Consider the following 23,021-nt stretch of genomic DNA (forward strand, 5'->3'; position numbering starts at 1 on the left):
AGTATAGCAAATACAGAACTCTGAGAGTGCTATTTTACTCCTTTTAATAAAATGTATCATCTTCATAGCAATGAGATTTATTGAAATTAATAAATATAAAATATTTAATTATTGGGTGTTTGAGGGGCTGGGTAGAGTTATGTGACGTTTAACCAACTGGTTACTAAAAAATATAAAAATACCTTTAATGCTTGTTATTTCTCAGCTCCGGACAAGAATCCACAGAACATCAGGGTTCAAGCATCTCAACCCAAGGAGATGATTATAAAATGGGAGGTGTGTATTCGCTAAGGTGTTAATTTGCTTCCTTTGGCTATTCCTTTTAACCAGGCTTGCCAACTGTAATGACACAACAGTATTTTTAAAAAAACAACAAAATAAGACTGGGAACTAACGCTGAATTTGGATTAGTTGTCAGTGCTGTAAGATCACGGTGATTAGAAATTGCTATAAAATGGGATTAGAGATGTAGCTCACCGGTGGAGTGCTTGTCTAGAAAGAAAGAGAGTTTGGGCTCAGTTCCAAGAGCTGAGAAACAAACAAAAGGAATGAGTGTAAAATGTGGATTAATTCTAGAAAAAAAGATTTAATGACAGATAAACAAATTGATCAAGATGAAATCTGATATGGGAAATTTCAAATTTCTAGTAATTTATTTCAAGTATTTTAGATACTTTCACAATTAAAATATAGTAAAAAAAAACTCTCACCATATGGTCTAATAAATATTATGAAATACCCTTCTCCAAATAGGTGCCATGAATCTTATAGGCATTTACTTCTGATTCTGATTATAACCTCATCAATTCTCTGCTTTAGACACAGACACTGAGGGCCTTCCTTTCCTCACACTATTAGAAACTGATGACCAGGAAATGTTGCTAAAACAGAGCACTCTTTGACTTTGGCAAAACAATTTATATCTGCTGAGATAGCATCCATGATAATATTATTTCAATATATAATTCTCAAGTTTCTTCTGGAACTAGGGTTATGTAGTAGATGGATCAACTGGGCCTGGGCACGCCCCACAGTCCCTTGTTCTCTGCATTTTGGCTGGTTGTCATTTTCTCCTGTTGCAAAGAGAAGTTTCTTTGATGAAGGGTGAGAGCTGCATTCATCTGCAGGTATACGGCTAGATATTAAGAATGCAGCTAGGAGTTATGTTTGTTTTAGTAAATTGGTGGTAGTAGGTTCTCCACTAAGATCCCATGACGTCACTAGCCCTAGGAGGTTGGCTAAGTGTCTAGCATCAGGGATGATTTCTGTCTTGCTGAGTGGGACTTAGGATCCATCTGTAAACAAATAACAAAAAACAGGCAACTAAGGAATGCTGAGTGGAAGAAACAGTCTTCCCCATGGATGAAATAGCCTTCCCCTAAGTAGTTAATTAATGCCAAGCGGTCAGTCCTGAAATATATACATACAAGTAAAACTAAACAGATTGAACAAGTTGTATTTATATATATTTGTGTGTGTGTGTGTAAAACAATAGCAAATAAAAAAAATAAGCTATGATGCTGAGAGGGAGTGAGGCAGGGGGTCCCTGGGAGAGGTTGGAGAGAAGAAAGGGAAATTGATATAATTCTATTTTACTTAAAAATTTATTATATTAACATATGGATTTAGATCATCAAAAGGATTTAAAAAAATACTCTTGCTTGATAGTTTTTGTTCATTTTTCCTAAGCATATTTAAAAGAATTTTAAAATTTATTTCAATAACATAACTAGCTTCAAAATAAAATGCATAAGTGATACCTAAACAACAAGCAAGTGAATGAACTCACCCAGACATCAAGCGGAAGCAGGGAAGTTGGAAGTTCTTCAGGAGCTAACTTACATACCCAGGGCATTCACCTCCGAGTGCTAAAGGTTTAATTATATGAACTCAAAGTTTCACAAGAAAAAGAATCGACTTAAAATTAAACTAAAGAGAATTAAATGGAAATTTAAGGAAACAAAATGATGAACATTGTTTAGAAAATGTGCTGTATTCTTAGAAACTGGTAGAAGGGAGAATCTTAACAACTCTCACCACACAAAAATACGTATGTATGACACAGTGAAAACTTACGTGATTTTTACCATTTTTATAGTCGACAATATAAATATATTCAAAATAGCATGTGCTCTACACTAAGTACACACAATTTCTGACTTGATAACAATAGCGTAGGCTTCTAAGGTCCTTCCGAGGACTTCTGTGGGTTCTTATGTTGCTAACCTAACAGTGTCCTTCTAGAGAGTTCTTCACTCTGGTCAGGCTGGACGAGAGACAGGAGGCTAGTGGCCTCTTCGCCTGATTCATCACCATTGCTCTTCTGAGACTTAACTTTCCTTACGTCATTTGAACATTATTGAAGTCTTTTTGTTTTTCTTGTTCACTGTTGCCTCAAAGCAAAATACAAAATTCCTTCAGAAGCCCAGGGACTAAATAGTTGGCAACATAACTAAGTAATTATTCTTAACACTGGCAAAGTTTACTTTAAACTTTGTCAGGGAACATTATTAAATTTACCTTTTTCCTTAGAGCAAAATATGAGCAAACTTAATAATATTAACTTATATACTTATCGTCAGTAAGGATTGGGAAAAAATATAATTATTGATTGTGGTTTGGACCTAAAAGCTTGTATCAGTGACTAGAGAGTTGACTTGGTGATTTAGAGCACATACTGTCTTATAGAAGACTGAGTTTTTTAGCCCAGCACCCATGACAGATGCCCCACATCCTTCTGTAATCTTTTTGTGTGTGTGTGTTTCCTCAAATTTTCTTTTTTTATTTTAATTTTAATTTTTTTCTTTCATTTTTCTTTATTAAGAAATTTACTACTCACTCCACATATTATCCACAGATCTCCCCTCCTCCCTTCTTTCATCCCCCAGCCCTCTTTTCCAAGCCACCCCACATCCCCACATCCCCCAAATCGAGTTCTCCCATGGGGAGTCAGCAGAGCCCAGCACACCGAGCCTAGGCAGGTCCAAGCCCCTTCCCACTGCACCAAGGCTGTGCAAGGTGTCACACCACAGGCACCGGGCTCCAGAAGCCTGCCCATAGACTAAGGACAGATCCTGATCCCCATGCCTGGGTGCCCCGCAAACAGTTCGAGCCAAACAACTGTCTTCCATATCCAGAGGGCCTAGTCCAGTCCCATGGGGGCTCCACAGCCACCAGTCCACAGTTCATGGGCTTCCACTAATGTGGCCAGTCATATCTGCACGTCCTCCCAACTATGTTCATAGCAGCATTATTCATAATAGCAAGAACCTGGAAACAACCTAGATACCCCTCAACTGAAGAATGGATAAAGAAAATATGGCACATATACACAATGGAGTACTACTCAGCAGTAAAAACAATGATATCATGAAATTTGCAGGCAAATGGATGGAACTAGAAAATATCATCTTGAGTGAGGTAACCCAGACTCAGAAGGACAAACATAGTATGTACTCACTCATAACTGGATACTAAATGTGAGGGAAGGGATGGCCAGACTGCAACCCACAACTCCAGAGAGGCTAGCTAATAGGGAAAAGGAACACATGGATGACCCTGTGAAGGAGAAGTGGATGAGATCTACATGAGTAGACTGGGTGTGGGGGAGTGGCAGAGGGTGAGGAGTGGGGGATGAGAACATAGGGAAATGGGAGGGTCAAGCTGGAACAGGGACAGAGTGGGAGGGCAGGGAGGAAGATACCATGATAGATGAGGACATCCTGGGAATAGGAAGAGGCAGGCTGCTGGGGAGACTCTCAGGAATCCACAAGGTTGATCCCACCTTGGTCTGCTGGCAGTGGTCCAGAGGGTGCCTGGACTGATCTACTCTAGTGACCAGCCTAGCAAATAACCTAGCTGTCATCACAGAGCTTTTGTCCAGTGACTGATGGAGGCAGATACAGAGAACCACGGCCAGGCACCAGGCTGAGCTCTGGGAATCCAACTGATGAGAGAGAGGAGAGATACTGTAGGCAAGGGACATGGAGATCCTTCTGTAATCTTAAGTCCAGGGAAACAATGCCTTCTTTGGAGTCCCTGGGCACCTGTACTCACTTGCACATAACTACACACAGACACACTGCATACACTAGACCTACCTGGACTGAGTCTACCAGGTTGACCTCAGTCTGTGGGGAAGGCTTTGCCCTGGAGGAGATGGGAATGGGGGGGGGGGGGGCGTTGGGGGGGAAGGTGAGGGGGACGGGAGGGGGGAGAACAAGGGAATCCATGACTGATATGTAGAACTGAATTGTATTGCAAAATAAATTAAAATAAATTTAAAAAAAAATTAAAAATAAATCCTTAAAAATGTGTATAGTCTAATTTATTTAGATATTGTTAGGCCCCTAGTGAATCTAAGAATTTAAATCAATACCCATATTATACTGAAATATTTTTGAATGATACTTTCTAGTACACGTAAATAAAAACAAGAACTTTGGGAATTAAGAGTCATTTATTTATTTGGTTGGTTGGTTGGTTGGTTGGTTGGCTTTTCAAGACAGGGTTTCTCTTTGTAACAGCCTGGAAGTCCTGGAATTCACTCTGTAAACCAAAGGCTGGCCTTGAATTCACAGAGATCGCCTGTCTCTGCCTCTGGGAGTGCTGGCATTAAAGGCGTTTTCCACTATGCTCAGTTTAAGAGTCCTTGATTTTCTTTCTCCTAGTTAGTTTAAGTAGTTACTTTGGAATAAATATAAAATTAAAAATTTTTTTAATAGAGCATTCTGTTTTCAATGTAATTCCAACCGATGCTTCTAGTAAGTATTTTAGCCAGTTATACTGAATGAAGAAGCATGGTAAAAACTTCAAGAACATTTTATATGGCATTTAGTCACCCACATACATACATACATTTACTCTTAATATAAATTAACTTCTAATCTAGGATGAAAAATGCATTTAAGTGAATTTTTTATATACATAGCTGAATCATTTAAATAAAGTACCCATTTGTAAAATTAAATTGGTGCTTTAAACCACATTACTTTTTCTTTAAAGTTTTCCTTAATTAAAAACTAAAGTTGAAATAACAAATTTCTAATAAAAGAAAACCAGAAACTCTTCCACAAAACCATTCTATATGACAAAATAAAGTAAGTAAAGTGGTGATATTGTGCCAAGGAGCTAAGAAAGTATTCATTAAAAAGGGGAAGTACTGCTTCCAGTTGCTCTCTATAGACATGTACATTTTCTGAAATCAAAGATGGTTCCTTCTCCATCTTTTAATGGAAGCTGGGACAGAATCTTGTGGAGGAAAATATTCTGACTGAGAATCCATGACCAAGAGTTCATGGCCACATAGTTTCTGTTTCTTTGGTAGAAACAAAATGTAGAATATATCAGAAGCAAGAAATCTAAAACACTATTTGTAATCTATTTGTAATTTATTTTATATATGAGCATTTGTGTTTCACCATATGTGTATAATTCAGGCTTCTAAAGTGTCCCATGTCTTTGGATGGAAGAAGACTGATGCATAAAATTAAACTAATAAAATGGCAATAATGCTTCTGACTCCAAGGAGCATAGTTAAGATATCTACTTTTTTTTCAGTTAGTTTTACAGTCTTTAAAATTAGTCACTGCTGTCTTTAGGTCAGCATATCTACAAGTACATCAAATGAGCACTGATTTCTGTTTTAGCCTTTGAAATCCATGGAGCAGAATGGGCCAGGACTGGAGTATAAAGTGAGCTGGAAGCCCCAGGGAGCACCTGAGGAATGGGAAGAAGAAACAGTTACAAACCACACACTGCGGGTGATGACACCTACTGTCTATGCTCCTTATGATGTCCAAGTCCAAGCCATCAATCAACTTGGCTCTGGGCCTGAGCCTCAGCCAGTGACACTCTATTCAGGGGAAGACTGTAAGTGGTTCATTCTTAAATCCAAAGCACATCAAGAAAATTTTTAAGTTACTGCATTTGTGTCAACGTCTTTCAATACCTACTGCTTGCAAAGATAATATATTACCCATGAGACAGAAAAATATATGTGGATGCCTCGAAGTTAGGGTTGATCTTGGAGAGAGCTGGTCAAGAAAGAATGTTAAAGAAGTTCTTTTGCTGGGAACATGTAGCTTGTTGACAGAGTGCCAGCCAAGCATGCACAAAGCTCTGTGTTTGAAGCTCTAGATGTGATGTAAAATGCCTATAATTCCAGTTTTTTTGAAGGTAGGGACTGAAGGATAAGAAGTGCAAGGTCATCCTTGACTGCATAATACATTTGTGGCCAGTCTGGGCAACATATGACACAGTATCAAAACAATAATAAAGTTCTGAAAGCAAAGAAAAAAAACTAAATCATAACAACAAAACAAGTACTTTGAAAGTTTCAGCCTTATTCAAGAACCTGTTAAAATTCTTTGTGTTTTGAAAATCAAAGACCTGGAACCATCACAAGACTCTGTGAAGGAACATAATGGTCATGGGGTTACCACGGTTTTGTTAGATGTACCCTTTCTTAGCAAGGACTTCTTAGCAACAGCCTGCTGCTATTCTCTGGACCTCATTTGCATGCCTGGAGACTGCCTAACACAGATGAGATACACATCCAGATTTAAATATGAATTCTAACCATTTGAATGATTTTGAAATAGCTGTCATGAGGTCATTTTATTAAATACTAATAGCATAATAACTGCTGCAATTGTAGTCCAGAAAAAGAAAAAACATCATTGGACAACTTTTCACATTAGGAGATATTCTTATTTTGTTCTAGTATCTGGAGTCACGTTTTGAATCAAAAAGGAAAGGTCAAGAATGATAATCTCTTATATTACCGGTCTTTAGATTATTATACTCAAATAAAATGATACAAAGAAAATCATTTATAAACAATTTGTCTTGCTGGCTCCTTTTTAGTAATCTCAGTTGTACAGAACAGACCAACAGTGCTGATCTCATAAGGATATTTTAAAGTATGTATGAGTTGATCCAGATAGAGTTTCTAAATATCTGAAGCATAATGCATGCTCTATTGATGTTGACTATTGTCTTAGTTAAAATGTTTTTGCTGTGATAAACACCATGTACAAAAGCAATGTGAGTAGTAAAAAGTTTATTTCAGTTCTCTGAACAACACTCCTTCACTGAGGAAAGTCAAGGCAGGAATTCATAACAAGAACATGGAAACAGGAACTGATGTAGAGGCCATGGAGGAATACTGCCTACTGGCCTGCTCTCTTGACTTACTCAGTTTTATTATACAACCCAGGACCACCAGCACAGGGGAGCTAGCACCCACAGTGCACCAGGCCTTCCCAGATCAGCCAGTGAATCAATAAATTTCTTCACAGACTTGCTTAAAGGCAATGTAATGGGGACATTTTCTCAGTTTGAAACTGTTTTTTCTCTGATGACCCTGGCTTTTGTCAAGTTGACAAAATTAAAATAAGTAAATAAATTGCACTAAATCTGACCAAGACAACTGTAGTTTTAATGTGAGTCTAATTCTGAAATAATTTATGTTACTGGCTCTGATTTTTTCTTTTTATTCAGAGAACATCCCAGTGGACATGGCTTTAAATTTTCATTTGATTTTGTCCCCATTACTGTCATCGTTTCTCAATAGGATAGATAAAGTAACTTCTGCGGCCTGAGAAAGTCCTCTGTACCAAGAAACTACTGGTATCATTTGAAACCAATAGCTCGTGAGTGCTTTCCCCAGACTAATTGTTATGAAGATCACTTTTGGAGAGAGATCTTATGAATCCTGTGTGTAGGTCATTGGAAGCTAATCAATCTTAAATGTTTTGCAGATCCTAGTACAGCTCCTGTGATCCATAGTGTGGATGTTATGAACAGCACATTAGTTAAAGTTACCTGGTCATCAATTCCAAAAGAAACAGTACATGGGCTTCTGAAAGGATACCAGGTTGGTACCAGGATAATATTTTTTAAGTAAATTTTTGTTTCATTTTCATTTCGTAATTGTTACTATTGAATTTGTTTCTTTACTGAGAGTTTAAACTAATTTCAAGAGGTCAACTGAGTATCTATTACTACGGTTGCTGTGTTAAAGGGTTTGTATTTTCTTTGCAGATAAATTGGTGGAAAACCAAAAGTCTGTTGGATGGAAGGACACATCCCAAAGAAGTGAACATCTTAAGATTTTCAGGACAGCGAAATTCTGGAATGGTTCCTTCCCTAGATGCCTTTAGTGAATACCACTTAACAGTCTTAGCCTATAATTCCAAAGGAGCTGGTCCAGAGAGTGAGCCTTATATATTTCGGACACCAGAAGGAGGTGAGAGAATAAATATGGAAGGTGCCGTCTATGCAAAGTACCTAATGGTTCTGTTAAACATTCCCTTCATTATTGATCGTGAATGTGCAGCTCAGAGGAATTCACATTTTGGTTTCTATAAATGTGTTATCTCATGGGGAATTTTTTGTTTGTTTTTTTCTAGAAATTCATTAGTTTATGAGTGCCCATTTATGATCTTGTGTTTTCTAGTACCTGAACAGCCAAGTTTTCTCAAGGTCATCAAAGTTGATAAAGACACTGCCACTTTATCCTGGGGACTTCCTAAGAAACTAAATGGAAATTTAACTGGTTATCTTTTACAATACCAGATAAGTAAGTACAGATTTGAATTGGATTTAATCTACCAAAGATTCAATTTTTGTTTGAGGAATTAGCTTGCTGCATAATGAACAGTATTCCCTATAGCAAAAGGATCAGTAAAATAAAGGTAAACAGTAGACCCTGTATGTTTCAGTAAGAAATCTGTGTTTACTGGGACATGGCTAGTTCACACATTTACACATTAACTATAGCTGTTTTCTCACTAGAATGGAAAATGTGAATTAGGGCAACAAACACTACATGTTTCTCATAATATTAAGTATTTACAGTTTATATTTATTTTGGTTTTTTGAGACAGGGTTTCTCTGTGTAGCTTTGCACCTTTCCTGGAACTCTCTCTGTAGCCCAGGCTGGACTCGAACTCACAGAGATCTGCCTGGTTTTGCCTCCTGAGTGCTGGGACTAAAGGCCTGCGCCACCACCGCCCTACAGTTTATATTTATAAAAGTTCTGTGGACTCCTATTTTGTAACTAAAACAGTGGGTACTAGGGGTGTATTTACCATACATCTGTGAGTGGCTTTGAGAATTATGGAACAGAGGGCAGAGTTAGTAAATAATGTAATGTAGATTCACAAAGCACATTCAAAGCTCCATAATAAGACTGACTCTTCCATGGTGGGTGAATGATTCCAGTCTTGTGCCTAAGTATATTTGTCTGGGTAGAACTCTGAATTGGTAGCTTGCTAGTCAGGCAGGTCATGATGAGAGACTCAGAACAATCTCCTCTGCATACTTCTGTGTCACTAGATTGAACATGTTTAAACAAATTTACAACATTTTTTAAAGCCATAGCATCCCTACCTGAAACAGTCATCAAACATAAGCATCATTTCAAAATGAAAAGTGGAACATCAGTCATATCTCAATGATAAGACTTAATGGCCATGAATTGTTAAGTAGCCTGGATTATAGTCATTCAGTCTACCCTGCTCCCAAAAGCCAACCTCACCGTGGCCCTGGTGTACTACTCTGCTGTCTATTGAGCTGCCATGTCTGGGTCACATATGAGCTTTAGGTTCCATTGATTGTTGCTGAGGACAGCACACCTGTTCAAGTAAATGCAGAGGAAACCCAAGGGAAGTCCTGTTGCAGTGTTGTTAGTACATGCTGGCTTTGTAGTAAGTGCTTTCCCTGCCCTGTTCCATGCAGCCTCTGCAGTGCCCGCTGTAGTGTACATCAGCACTCTTTTATGGATGAAGGAATTGACACACACAATCTACTCTTATTTTAAGGTCACACCACAATGTTAAAGGCTGGATTAGGATGAATACTCAAGTCTGTGTATGTCTAGATTTTTGAGTTTTTAAGCCACGCTCTTCAAAGGACCAATTTTTAAAACTGTGGACAGGACCAAAATATTTTAAGAGTTTTAAATTTTCATTTTGTTTAGTGAATTTGTTTAAATTCAAGCATTTTTTATCTGTAAGATTTATATTTGGTTTAAAAACCACTTCTCATAACAGAGTAGTTGAGATATTAATAATTACAATAGTCATTGTACTTCTTAAAATTCACTAATATTGAATTATTTATTTCCCTATTAATATTAAATGCTGGGTACATTTTAATAGTGTTTTTTTTTCCCTTTTTCTTCTCTGGTTTAATTAATTGCTATTTGTATATACCAGAGTGGTATATACTTTCTCTAGTTCTTGTATTGATTCTAGTAATTATTTTAATTGAATCTGTAGTGTTTAATGGTGATAAAGAGACCAATATATTTCCATCTTTACAATGTTTAGACTACTACTTAGTTTCTTGATGTAATCGCATTATGTAGAACAAGGAAGGTATTTTATGTAAATAATAAATTCACTTTTTATGAGTGCAGAGAGGATTTTTTGCAGTCTTTTCCTTGCCATGGCAATCTTCAGACCTTAAACATATCCCCACATAATTTAGCCTTTTTTTTTTTTTTTTGCATTTAACATAGTGTTCAGAGCACAGGAGATATTTAAAAGCACTTAATTCATTCACCAGTTCAGAAGTTCATTGATTCTCTATATGCTGAGCTCAGAGAGCTCCTGAATTTCAGTGGGTTAACTGCAAGTTTGGGATTTATGAGGGTACAAATATAATGCATATTCAATAAATCCCACACTTTATTTTTTAATGTGTTTTTATTCTTTTACCAGTTCAGACATGTTTATAATGAAATTTCATCCCTCTTACTCCTCACTATCCTGTTATCCCCTTCCCTCTCCCACTGAATCCCCTCTTCCCAACATATCTCCTTCTGGCTCCCATGTCTTTTTATGTGTATGATCCACTGTATTTAATTAGGGTTGCTTGCATGAGCATGGGCAAGGGGTTATTTATGGAGAAAGGGCAACTTATCTGTGATTTTGCCATTGAATTAAGTGACACCCTTCCCCCAGTCACCACTGATTGTCAAAATTCCCTCAGGGCAAAGTGGGACCTCATGAACCCTTCCCCCTTCCATGCTGAGATATTGAGGGGCACACCCTTGAGCTGGTAACCATAGTTCCAGTGAGTTCTTCTTTCGGAAAGACACTATTTCAGAGCAGCCTTCCCCAACCTTACAGAGTTAGAGGGAGGGTTCTCCAGGCTTAGGGTGAGGGTTCTTCTGTAAAATTTACTGACCCTTTGGGGGAAATGGTATGATTTAGATATCCTATTTAAAGCTGATCACCATACAGTCACTTTTTCCTCTGCATTTTGACCAGTTGTTAGTTCTCTTTTAACAGATTTCCATGGCAAAAAGAAGCATCTCTGATGAGGGCTGAGAACTGCATTAATCTATGGGATTTAAAGATAAAATGTTTAGAAGATAGCTTGATATCATGTTCACTTAGCAAAATAATAGTAGTACATTCTTCCCTTGGTCCTATGACCTCCCTAACAGTGGATTCTTGGCCAGCTTTATAATACAAGGCTGTGACGTGTGCCTCAAAAAATGGTTGATTACTGTATTATATTGTTATCATTATTACACCAATGGGTGTGTCTCACCAGATAGATCAGAAGCATAGTTTTCAGGGTTCACACCTTGGTAAAAAGTGCTGATGAATTTTCTCCCCAAACATCTGGTATAGTACTTTCTGGAACTAAGAAAGCTAACTATCAGGACGAAAACTTCCAGGTCACTTCCAGCTTGATTTTTTTTTCTATATCTCTTGACCAAAGTTTGTCTTCAGCAATGGGGTCTTACCAGCAATTCCTGGTGGGCATCTAAGAGAAATAGTAAGGACCTATATTGGTGTTGGGACCTCACAATTTTTTAATTTGCTCTTCTCCTGGCTACCCATATGCAGCATCACACTCTCTGATGTGGCTTGGCAGTGACAGCTCATTCCAGCCACTAGTCAGTCAAACAATAATGGGAGTCAGCAACCCAAACTCCATAGCATATTGCATTGCTAAGTTACATTCAGGAGACTGGGAATACTAAACATATGCTTTATGTGTGACACCTTCAACACACTAAGGATGAGAGACAATTTTGTCCCCAGTCTAGAAACATGTCTGCCGACTTGAAGCTACAGTGTAAATGAGAAGCCCTAGAAGACATAAAATAATCATTGTACTTTATTATTTATTAGCTCAAACAATAACAAAACATGGGAAGTATTTATGTTAAGGATCCATTCTGTAATGGAGAAGTGTCCAGCACGTATAACAAACTGGGAAGGTGATCGGCCCCACCATCATTACATGGTGACTCAGAGTCAAATGGCTGTGGTTTGGAATGTCCTAGCTTACCAGACACTGAGTCGCTTTCCGGGAAGGATTTTACTATTTTCACAACCCAGTCTTCTTTTAGTTGACATAGGGATAATAATTCTGTGTACCTGGAAAGAGTTGATAGTGATGAATAATGAAGGCGACTTTTTCAATTAATAGAGAAAAATACAATACACTGTAACTTCAATTGTGAAGAACTTGGCAGTACTAATGATCATTCTTGTTTCTTCAGTAAACGACACCTATGAGATTGGAGAATTAAATGAAGTCAACGTTACTACTCCATCTAAATCTAGCTGGCATCTCTCAAACCTCAATGCAACGACCAAATACAAGTTCTACTTGAAGGCATGCACCTCGAAAGGCTGTGGAAAGCCAATAAGTGAGGAAAGTGTCACTCTGGGAGAAGGGAGTAAGTAACCGATGCTTCTGCATGCTGTGGCTTCACACACTGCACTATAGGGCAGGCGCCCAGTCTCTGAAAATTAGAAACGACTGACCCACATCCAACTGACCCGCTGTGTACCACTGACACAGATACAGAATTTACTGATCCTGTCTGAAAAGTTCACATTGGTTCAATTTATGGGTTTCTGAACAACTAAACCATAGCTTAGTGTATACAAGGTCAGAAACATACTTCTAATTAAGTAAAATAAGTGGACATGGGCTCAAAGTTTCTCACAAGGTTAGAAGAGAGATATTTTTCTTTGGAGAATATTTCTGTCTAAAAATATGGTCTTTTACTTTGGTAGATATTTTATAGAATCTAATATATACCACTCCCATGCCTTGACCCATAGTATATTAATTTGTATGTCAAATTTGATTTTATGGTCTGGTGGTTCAAGCTAAGTAACAATTGAAAATGACTTAACAGTCTGTGGTCTCACATGTAGCCCAGTTATAATTAAATTATGTTTCTATCTTTCCCCTATATTGTAACAATATACCTTGAAAAATTATTTCTCCAATGAAAATTTTAGGATTTTTCCTTCCCACTCTCTATATAATATCTATAGTGAATCAAGACTGAACTAGATTAAGTAATAAAGTAAAACATATTCAAGAACTGATGTTCACATAAACAAGAAAGAGGGCCTTGTGTGGGGTTCAGAGTGGTCAGGCACAGGAGGATTTGAGGGAAGAGAAAGGAGTTGATGGGAGAGGGCAATAAGGGAAACAAAATCATTTATTTACAAGTGGTATATGGCAAAGGTAATTCTCTGTAGATTAGGAACACAGTTAAATCAATGGAAGAAATACCAAGAATAGGAGAGTAGTGAGGGAGAAAAGCAAATTGGGCATCACTTATTAATGACACAACTATGACTCACTCAAATGTGTGAATCACTACCATTCATTGTACTCCTGCTCGGAATTGTTAGACTCTGAACTTTACTAGAGGTTTCTCTCTGTTACTGTTTCCATCCCAGCTACAAAACTTTGGGTCTATATTTTCTCCTCTAAACTTAAAGTTGCTTATATAGGAAGAGTATTTTCAAATAGCATCACTCCCAAACCCAAGAGTAAAGGACAAGTAAAACACTGAATGAAATGAAAAACCCATTAATCTAGTAAAAATGTTAGACTTCAAGATAATAACAATGGTCTAGTCGCTAAAAAATATTTCTCAAGGGTACAAACTGGCATCAAATTTTCAATTCACAGTATTCCAAAGAGTAGTTAGTTGTCTAAATACTCAATTTCCATATTGTTCATACAAGATATCCAACCACAGAGATAGTTGCTGTTTTGATAGAAGTGACAACTTAACAATGAGGAGAAATATTAGCCCCATTCTTGACAATAAGGAGCATGGGGGAAAAAAAACCACAGAATTGCCTTAGCCATGCTCCACATTATACTACATACATTGGAAAACTAGGCTTTTTGCATTCGTGCTTACCAAAATCTCTTAGAGAGTGGAAGTGTTGCTGGGTGGTTTCATAGCTGATGTCACATCTTTGTTGCACACCGAAGTTAGAGCTAGCATGCTTCAGTGTACAAAGGCATGGGTTGCTTCACTATCCCATGTCGGTTATTGAAACTGTGCTGTACTAAGGTGTCTGTGTTCTTTTCCAGGGATCTGCATTTTCAGTATTCCAGCTACTGCCCTTTCCCCCTGTTGACACTGATTTCTCTTCTGTAGACATACATTGCCATGTTGTAAATTATCGTTGCTTTTCCACTGAACTTTGACACAATCTTTGAATATTATACAGTTCTACAGAGATTTATCTCAGCTTCACTAAGAACTCTGAAACTGATAACAGTTAAAATTAGAATCTATTGCTGCAAATATTTCTTCTCCTTCCTTTGACTAGGGAACACAGTTTAAGACTCTGGTATTGAAAGTTTGGGATTTAACATTTGTACTTTTGTTTTCTGGTTATCACTCCAGTTTGAAGGTGGCGCTCTAATTAAAGAGGGAAAGAGGATGAAATTAGAATGTGCTTTTGTGTCATTATAGGTTTGAATAAATCACTTTGCATTTCTGTTTTTCAAAAGCTTGCACTAAATGATATACTAATATTTCTGGTTTTTAAAGTAAAAATTAATTCCATTCTATTATGATAATCCAGTCTAAAAGCTTTGCTGAAAAGCTTTGCTGCTCTGTGTAACTGGCTTTATTTCTTCTATGGCACCATTTTTAATGAAATCTTTTATTGTTCAGTAGTCATATAATCAACTTCTATTCTGCGATGAAAAGTTATAACCAAGTATTTTTGTATCTTATGCCCACATAACCAAGAGTTTCATTATCCATCATCCATTATACTCTCACTGGGGATCTTATTTCATTTCATGTGTAAATTATTTACATTTACCAATTTACATTTTCTATGTTAAGTTGATTCCTAGAAAACATATGAATTTAATGCCAAAAGTATTTTACATGTTTAATTGCAAGATCAGAAATTAATGTATATTAATTAAACTGGACTCATTTTCATCTGTTACTCTAAGGTTCAATGGTTAACTTATTAACATATTATTGATAACTTCTCCTGGAATATTATTCATCTTTTTCATATATGTTCCAAATCTCAGTAAAACCATTCCATTTAAATGTACCTATAAACCTGCACTTAATCTAACTGAAGAGTCTAATTTAAAATACTTTATATGTGAATATATTGTGATGCCATATTAAGAGAACATACTGAGATCAAGGCAGCAATGTATTTATGTATTTAATGAAATATAGTTAAAATCATAATTATATTTGTAATCATAAGCCAAAGGCTATATATTCAGCTTTTCACTAGCTGTGAAAATTCAGCTAATACAAAAATAACAAAAAAATTGGAAGTTTTTCTTTTCTTTTTTAATGAGTCTGTGTTTGGTTTTAAGCCATTCACATGAAGGCAGATTTATAGTACCATTTCATCAGTAAATGGCCATGAACTGACATCATTGCATTTATTCATTTTCAACATTTTAAGAGAAAAATTTCGAAATGTTAATTCCTGGGTCCACTGATGATTCAGGAGCCATTTAAGATAAAAATGCCAAAATGATTTTTTTTTCATCTCAAAAAATGATATACATTTTTTTTTCACATTTCTCTCCTGCTTTTCAGTGATTAAAATTTACATGATTTAACTGTGTACCTTTCTTAGGTAAAGGTATCAGGAAGATAACAGAAGGAGTAAATCTTACCCAAAAGATTCACCCTGTAGAGGTACTTGTGCCGGGAGCGGAACATATTGTTCACCTAATGACTAAGAACTGGGGTGATAACGATAGCATTTTTCAAGATGTAATTGAGACAAGAGGGAGAGGTGAGAAATGAGATTGTGTGGGCCGTAGTCATAGACAATTCACTATGTCCTGTATATTAATTTTACATATATATTATATTAAAAAGTACAGAGAACACTAGATATAAAGGTCAGAATTTCAATTTTTATTGGCATTCATAGTATTTGAAAATTACCAAAATGAAATCATATCACAATGATCTGATGTTTCCCCCACTGGGTTTGTCAGAGTAGTCACCTGAATGAATTTTATGCTAATTAACACCTGTCAATAACAGAAACTAAGAAAATAAACGGAAGCAAACCAGAGCTCACAGAGGTGCCGTGGTTTGCTTGTAACCCAGGCAGCTTGTGCTATGGCTTTCCTGCTACTGCTTCTGTGTTTAACTTCACTATCCTTCTGATTCTCATCTTCAGAGCTAAATGCCACTGGACAGAGCCTCTTCCCTAGTAAGGAAGCAATGGCTTCCTAGTGTCTCCCAACAAAATGCCTTCAGAATACTTTCCTGTGGGCTCAAAGGAAATATTATTTACTTATTATTTTAAAATGATATCTGATTGTGCCCCAATGTTACACAATATCTCGGACTGATTCTAGAAGTGGGTCAACGCTGTACCTTCTCTCTGTACAACAGAATATGCTGGCTTATATGATGACATCTCCACTCAAGGCTGGTTTATTGGACTGATGTGTGCAATCGCTCTGCTCACACTGATATTGTTAACTATTTGCTTTGTGAAGAGGAACAAAGGTGGAAAGTATTCAGGTAAAACCATGGCTTAACGTGATTTTCAACTTGGAATAGCGTATTTCGGGAATCGGTCTATGTAAACTATTTTATAAAAATTATATAGATAAAACTTTAAAGTGCATTAGCTATGAAATATATTAAAGAAAAATATTTTAATTAAGCAACCAAAGGAAATATGTATAGTCTATAATGCTAGTTTTTGTAATTATTTATTTGAGAAAACGATTCACTCTTAAAACTGGCTGGCCTGGAACTCACAGGGTAGACTAGAATGACTTCCAACTCACAGAGATCCATCTGTGTCTCTGCCTTCTAAATGCTGAGATTTAAAGGTCTATTTGAGTAATTTAAAGAGACTGTGTGGGCTAGCGTGATGGCTCAGTTTAGGGTGATGGTTTAAAGTGCTTACTTGAGGGCTTGAGTTTGGTTCCCAGCAGCCATAGTTCCACAATAGCCTGTAACTCTGAATTCAGTGGGTCCGATGTGTCTGGTCTCCTCAGGTACCTCCCCTCACACAAACACATAAATCAAATACAATTAATCTTTTTTAAACATAATATTTTTTATTGATTGTTTGGTAATTTCACATCATGAGCTCTGAGTATACTCACCTTCCAATCCTTTCATGTCTGCTTCCCGACCCTTATGATCTCCCTCCACAAAAGAAGTTGTCCAATTTGTGTGGCCCATATATTCGCTGGAGCATAGTCATACTCCCAGTGGCCAGCCTCTTAGGGAAAACAGTCCTTCCACACCCATACCCCCAATAGACGCAATCAGTTGTGCAGAGCTACATCTCAGCATATTTATCACTATTTTCTTTTGCAGTTGTGTCAATGACTGCAGACTCACAGTTGTGAAAGAGGGACATAGAAAGCTTCTATAACAACCCCTACTCCACAGTCCCCCAAATGAAATGAATCTTTAAGATAAAAGCATTAAAATCGGTCCTTAAGGATCATAATGCTTGTAAACTTATGTTTTCTGTTCATAGCTATATCAGATATTGAGAAGGTACATTATTAAGTCACACATATGTTTTAATACCCTTAAAATGAGCTCATTTATTTATAGCATGACTCTGCTTCTGTCTCTGTACCTGGCTCTGATGATCTGTGCTGTTACACTCTGGTAGAACTGGCTCCACTACCCAGCAAACATTTACTGAGAATATCATATACATAAAACCATAAAGAACCCGACTTATACATTTTCATGAAATAGCATGAGTAATTGACACAGCTGTCGGTTTCAATTTTCCTCTAAAATCTAGCTTGTATTAATTATGTTCACAATGACTAAATGGATATCCCAGATCATTCATTAGAAACTTTAATGAGAGACAGCATTCCTCTTTGATTATCTTTTAAAAAGTAACATTTATGAAGTATGAACGTATACATGTTCTGAAGCCCTCCCTCTGTCCAGGCTTTAAAACACAAACAAACAACTTTTCATATCGAAGGACAGATAAGAGTAAGCAGTGGTGAATAGAATCTTAAAGAGAACGTGTTTGAGATTTTAAAGGTGAGAAAATCAAGAACCCAATCATGCCCGAGTATTTCAAATAAAACTAAATTACTTTGGGGGCTTGAGAGATGGCTCAGAGGTTAAGAGCACTGACTACTCTTCCAGAAACCCTGAGTTCAATTCCCAGCAACCACATGTTGGCTCACAACCATCTGTAATGATATCTAGTACCCTCTTCTTGCATGCAGGTATGCATGCAGGCAGAATACTTTATACATAATAAATAAATAAATATTTTTAAAAAACTAATTTACTTTTAATATGGAGGGATGTGAACCTTTTCCAGAGCAGTTTTGCATGTGGAGGTCAGAGGCTGGCATCCATTATCTTCTCCAATCATCTCCAATGTATGTTTGTTTTTTTTTTAACACAGGGTTTCTCACTAACCTGAAGCTTACAAATTTAGCTAGACTAATTTAGTCGACAAGCTTCAGAGATCCTCCTGTTTCCACCTCCACAGAGATGGAACTACAACTGGCTGCTATCAAGTCTGGCTTTTTCATCAAGTGTTTGGATAAGACATAGGTCCTTATACTTGTTTGACAGACACTTTAAAGAAATTGAATCATCTCCACAGTAATAATTATATATTTATAATGCTTTGGTAGCTCTGATTAGTTTTATTATCAAGATAGTTTTCATTAAAATATTGATGCAAAACACCCTAATGATTGATTTTTGAGGGGTTTCATGACATAGGTCATTAGGAGCTTATTACATCTTCAAATAATTTGGAGGTAAAAAAAATGAATACTGAGTATCTTGTGTTCATGGACAGAATGATCTGAGCTTGACTCTTTTAGTATGGCAAGTGACGATTTTATATGGAGGAATGACATGAAAGTCTGCCAGGTGCTTAATAGCAGAAAAATAGAACCCAGAAAATCCTTTATATTTTCTGATTAAATGAAAAGTAACTGATAAGTTATACCTATTGCTCACAAAGCTAGTATCACTGGCATAAAAGTTTGTGGCACTGTCTTTTGACTACTCACCTTTCAGCAGTCATGCTGGCAAGTATTTACAATATCTTTGATGTTAGACTACTTTAAATTTTTCTGTTTCAGTAAAAGAAAAGGAAGATTTACACCCAGATCCAGAAGTTCAATCAGCAAAAGATGAAACTTTTGGTGAATACAGGTAAATGGAACTTGGTGTTTTGTGATCACTTGAAACACTTTCATCAAGTTTGTCAAGTGGAGAAAGTGCTTTGTTTATAACTCAAGTGATGGAACTACATCATATTGACTTTATAAAGGAAATTTTACTAAAGATTTCCTTACCCAACCTCTGTCCCCACTCCTTCCTTCTTCCCTTTCTTCCTTCCTTCCTTCCTTCCTTCCTTCCTTCCTTCCTTCCTTCCTTCCTTCCTCCCTTCCTCCCTCCCTTCCTTCCTTCCTTCCTTCCTTCCTTCTTTTTTCCTTCTTTTTCTTTCCTTTTTCCTTTCTCTATACTGTTTTTTTTTTTGTAAGAACTGATTTATTATCAGGGGTCGAGGTGTGTTGAGGACCACAGTCTGGATGGCAGGGGGCATCAAGATCCCTTGGTTGAAGCTCTGTGCAAAACACATGTCCCCATAAACTAAGTAATTGAAACGTCTTAAAGCCACTCTTAGTGTTGACATTATGGACCTGATTACATTAGGTTTGCACTCACACACACACAGATTGCAATTCTTCCATGTGCATTTATAAAGTAAAGAGGTTCCAAACTCAGCTCTATACATGAACCTAGGCAAAAAACAAACAAACAAACAAACAAAATGCCATGCTCAGATATTATTATCAACCAATTAGAATGAAAGACTAAAAAGTGAACAACTATTTCTGCATTCTGCATGACAAGAATTCTGGGAAAAGAACTAAGAGATAAGTTAGTACTTAAAGCCATAGAGTCACTGATAACTGCTTGAAGAGCATGCCTCAATGTATGAATGTAATCACGCAGAAGCCACACAGCAAGAAGTCTAGTACAGAAGCAGCGCTTGAGGAGGGACTGCAACTCTCACTTCTCCAGTTAGACATCTCTGCCCCATCCTATGCCTATCATATGTCTTAACTTTTCTTTCTTGAATTGTTACCATTTCTTAGTCAGATTGTCTCTACTCTCTATTGTAGTCAGGAAAATTATTATAAATTTCAGACTTATATTGATGTTGATATATATAATCCAGAATCCCTACCAAATAAGAAATCTAGCTGTCCCTCACTGGCCCATCACTGAATCTGTCTGCATGACCAGGGATGTGAGGAACTTTGAGTAGATGACCTGGAGTAACTCATACAGATCTGAGCACCATCATGCCTCTGCTTGGCTCTATGCCCATAGCTTCTCTTTCTGATGATTAGATGCTTTCTTTTTATACTTTTATATTTCTTGACAAGCAAATAATGGGAGAGAAAGACATGGGTGGCTGTAAGGTAGGGAAGGAAAGAAAGAGAGAAAGTGGAAGGGGAGGAAGGAAAGAAAACAGGAGAATAAAAAGAAAAAGGATGTTAGCTTGGGAGAGTTGTAAGTTATGGTCAGTGCCGATTGGACTTTGCTTCCTAGTTATCTCTGAAATGTGAAACTTAGAATAATAACTGGATATTATCTCAATTCCCCATGTGAAATGAAGCCAGGCATGAGTTTCTGGCCTATGGGCTTCATGAGACAAGCTTTTGACAAGAACTGTAGTCTCACCTGGAGGTTTGGCTGATAGTGGATCTGCTTCCTTATGTGTGTGTTGACAGAGCTTGGTTTCATTCAGATCTATGGGTTAAGAACATCAGATTTTGGCAAGCCAGAGTCATCCTTAGTTCCATACCACGTACTACTATCTCTGGGACATTTAATAATACCTAGCTTCAGGCAGAGCAGAAACACCAAAGCGAACACCCAAGTTACAATCCATGGTATGTTGATACCCCAATCTTAGAACTTACATCTCACTGCTGTAGTATATTCTACCTACTATGCTCGGTGAGTCAGTAGGTTCAGCACACATTTGAAAGAAAGATATTACACAATTGCTCAAATTTCATTTGGCAGCATCACTGAGGTCTTAGAACAACTGTCCACAAACATTTTTATAAGGGAAACAAAACAAAACAAACTCCTGAATCTATTCCTTGTCCAAAAACTTATTTGTCTATACTCTACTCTTCTTTCTTTGAAAGGACAGATAATTTCTTTTCCCTACATTGTTTACAATTACAGCCTTTCAAATAGTCAATATGTTTTCTGACATTTTATTCAGAAACTTCACATTCATCTGCAAACTTCTGTCTTTTCTGGGTTCCAGGAACTTTCTTACATGCTTTGCCCTTAGATATATGTCTTTGCTACTCATTATCTGCCCCCAAAGCCAGTGCCACCTCTTTTTATTTTGCTTTTAGAACCTCACGGTCCTAATTCTGAAGCGCGTTACCAAACCACACAGATATCTTGAGTTACGCTAATGTCAAATAGGGATATCCCTCCCCAACAGTGTGTCAAGCACAGATGGTTCTTGTCATCTATTCACTTAGGAGCTGGTACTTGACACTTTTCAAACCAGATATGTAGAAAAAATGGTATAATTTTGTAGCTATTTTGTGACTTCAGCTTTGCTTCTTGTAATGAATAAAATGCACATCAGATAGTAAGTGTATTAATAGTATTATATATATATATATATAATTATATTTTCTTTTAGAAATTGTTATTTCACAATTCCATTGTATACACGGCACTTTCTTCATACCTGTCCATTATGTTATCTTTACCTTTTCACCTTTGAGCGCAAGCCCTTAGTCTTCCTAACAAATGCTTCTCCTACTGTGATGTGCTCGCTCGCTCTCCTGTCCCCTCGTGTGTGTGTGTGTGTGTGTGTGTGTGACAGAGAGGGGGGAGAGAAGGGGGAGAGAGAGAGGGCGGGGGGGGGGGGGGGGAGATGACCTGCTGAATTTAATTAGGGTGTTTTAACAATATTAATCTAAGAAAAATTTCATAAAAAAACTAAATCTGATCAGTTACACCAAACCAAAGAGAAAATGTGGAAGGTTACAGGAGTTTATATGATCAAAATAAAAGATAAAAGATCAAAACATGGACCCAGAAGCAACAGGACTGCATAACGCAAGGAAAGTAACATTTGTCTTCTGTCTTAGACCAAAGAGTAGCAATTGCAAATAGCAGAACTAAGCGACTTATAAAAAAAAACAGCAAAACAGTTCTCACAATCCTGGGACTGGACAGTAAGATCCAGGTCAGGACAGAATGAGTGTGTGCTGAGAGGTAACCATCTCACTTATGCATGCCCTTTTCTCTTATTCTCCCCCTGGAAACTGCAAGGTGGCTTTCTGAAGGCCCTTTCACTAGGGCAAATCCCTTTCATGAAGGCTGTTCTGTGACTAGTGACCTCCAATGACCCCACACACCATTGCCATCCTACTGGGGTGAAGCAGTTCAGCATGTGAGTTTAACGGGCACACATGTACCCACTCCATAACCTCAACATAAATCAACATGTTGCATCTTCATGTCTCAAAGAAGCTCCTCATTTAAAAGGGAAGCAGAAGGGCAAACAAATAGAAAAGTGTTTCTCAGTCACTCAGAATGAAGAAAATTAGTTATGGCTTTTAAAATACTTATTTGGGGGGGTGTCATTTCAGCTGTTGTTTGTGTTCATATGAACAAGTTAAAAATTATA

The 23,021-nt window shown here is 37.2% G+C and overlaps 1 protein-coding gene across 6 annotated transcripts in view; it reads left to right on the top strand.

The window, feature by feature from the left end:
- Positions 1–23,021, top strand: part of Chl1 (cell adhesion molecule L1 like) — a 203,713-nt gene that overhangs the window by 176,736 nt on the left and 3,956 nt on the right. For 5 of the 6 annotated variants that reach the window (XM_052719178.1, XM_052719183.1, XM_052719181.1 and 2 more), the window contains 9 exons: positions 206–276; positions 5,649–5,871; positions 7,764–7,879; positions 8,047–8,251; positions 8,462–8,584; positions 12,533–12,712; positions 15,927–16,088; positions 16,703–16,834; positions 19,417–19,489. In XM_052719178.1, the coding sequence (XP_052575138.1) occupies positions 206–276; positions 5,649–5,871; positions 7,764–7,879; positions 8,047–8,251; positions 8,462–8,584; positions 12,533–12,712; positions 15,927–16,088; positions 16,703–16,834; positions 19,417–19,489 (1,285 nt within the window). The remainder of the gene's footprint in view (positions 1–205; positions 277–5,648; positions 5,872–7,763; positions 7,880–8,046; positions 8,252–8,461; positions 8,585–12,532; positions 12,713–15,926; positions 16,089–16,702; positions 16,835–19,416; positions 19,490–23,021) is intronic. The other variant, XM_052719184.1, reaches the window with a different exon arrangement.

This window comes from Peromyscus californicus, unplaced genomic scaffold (genome assembly GCF_007827085.1).
Source record: "Peromyscus californicus insignis strain IS unplaced genomic scaffold, ASM782708v3 Scaffold_6__1_contigs__length_162567912, whole genome shotgun sequence".
NCBI classification, from domain to species: Eukaryota; Metazoa; Chordata; class Mammalia; order Rodentia; family Cricetidae; genus Peromyscus; species Peromyscus californicus.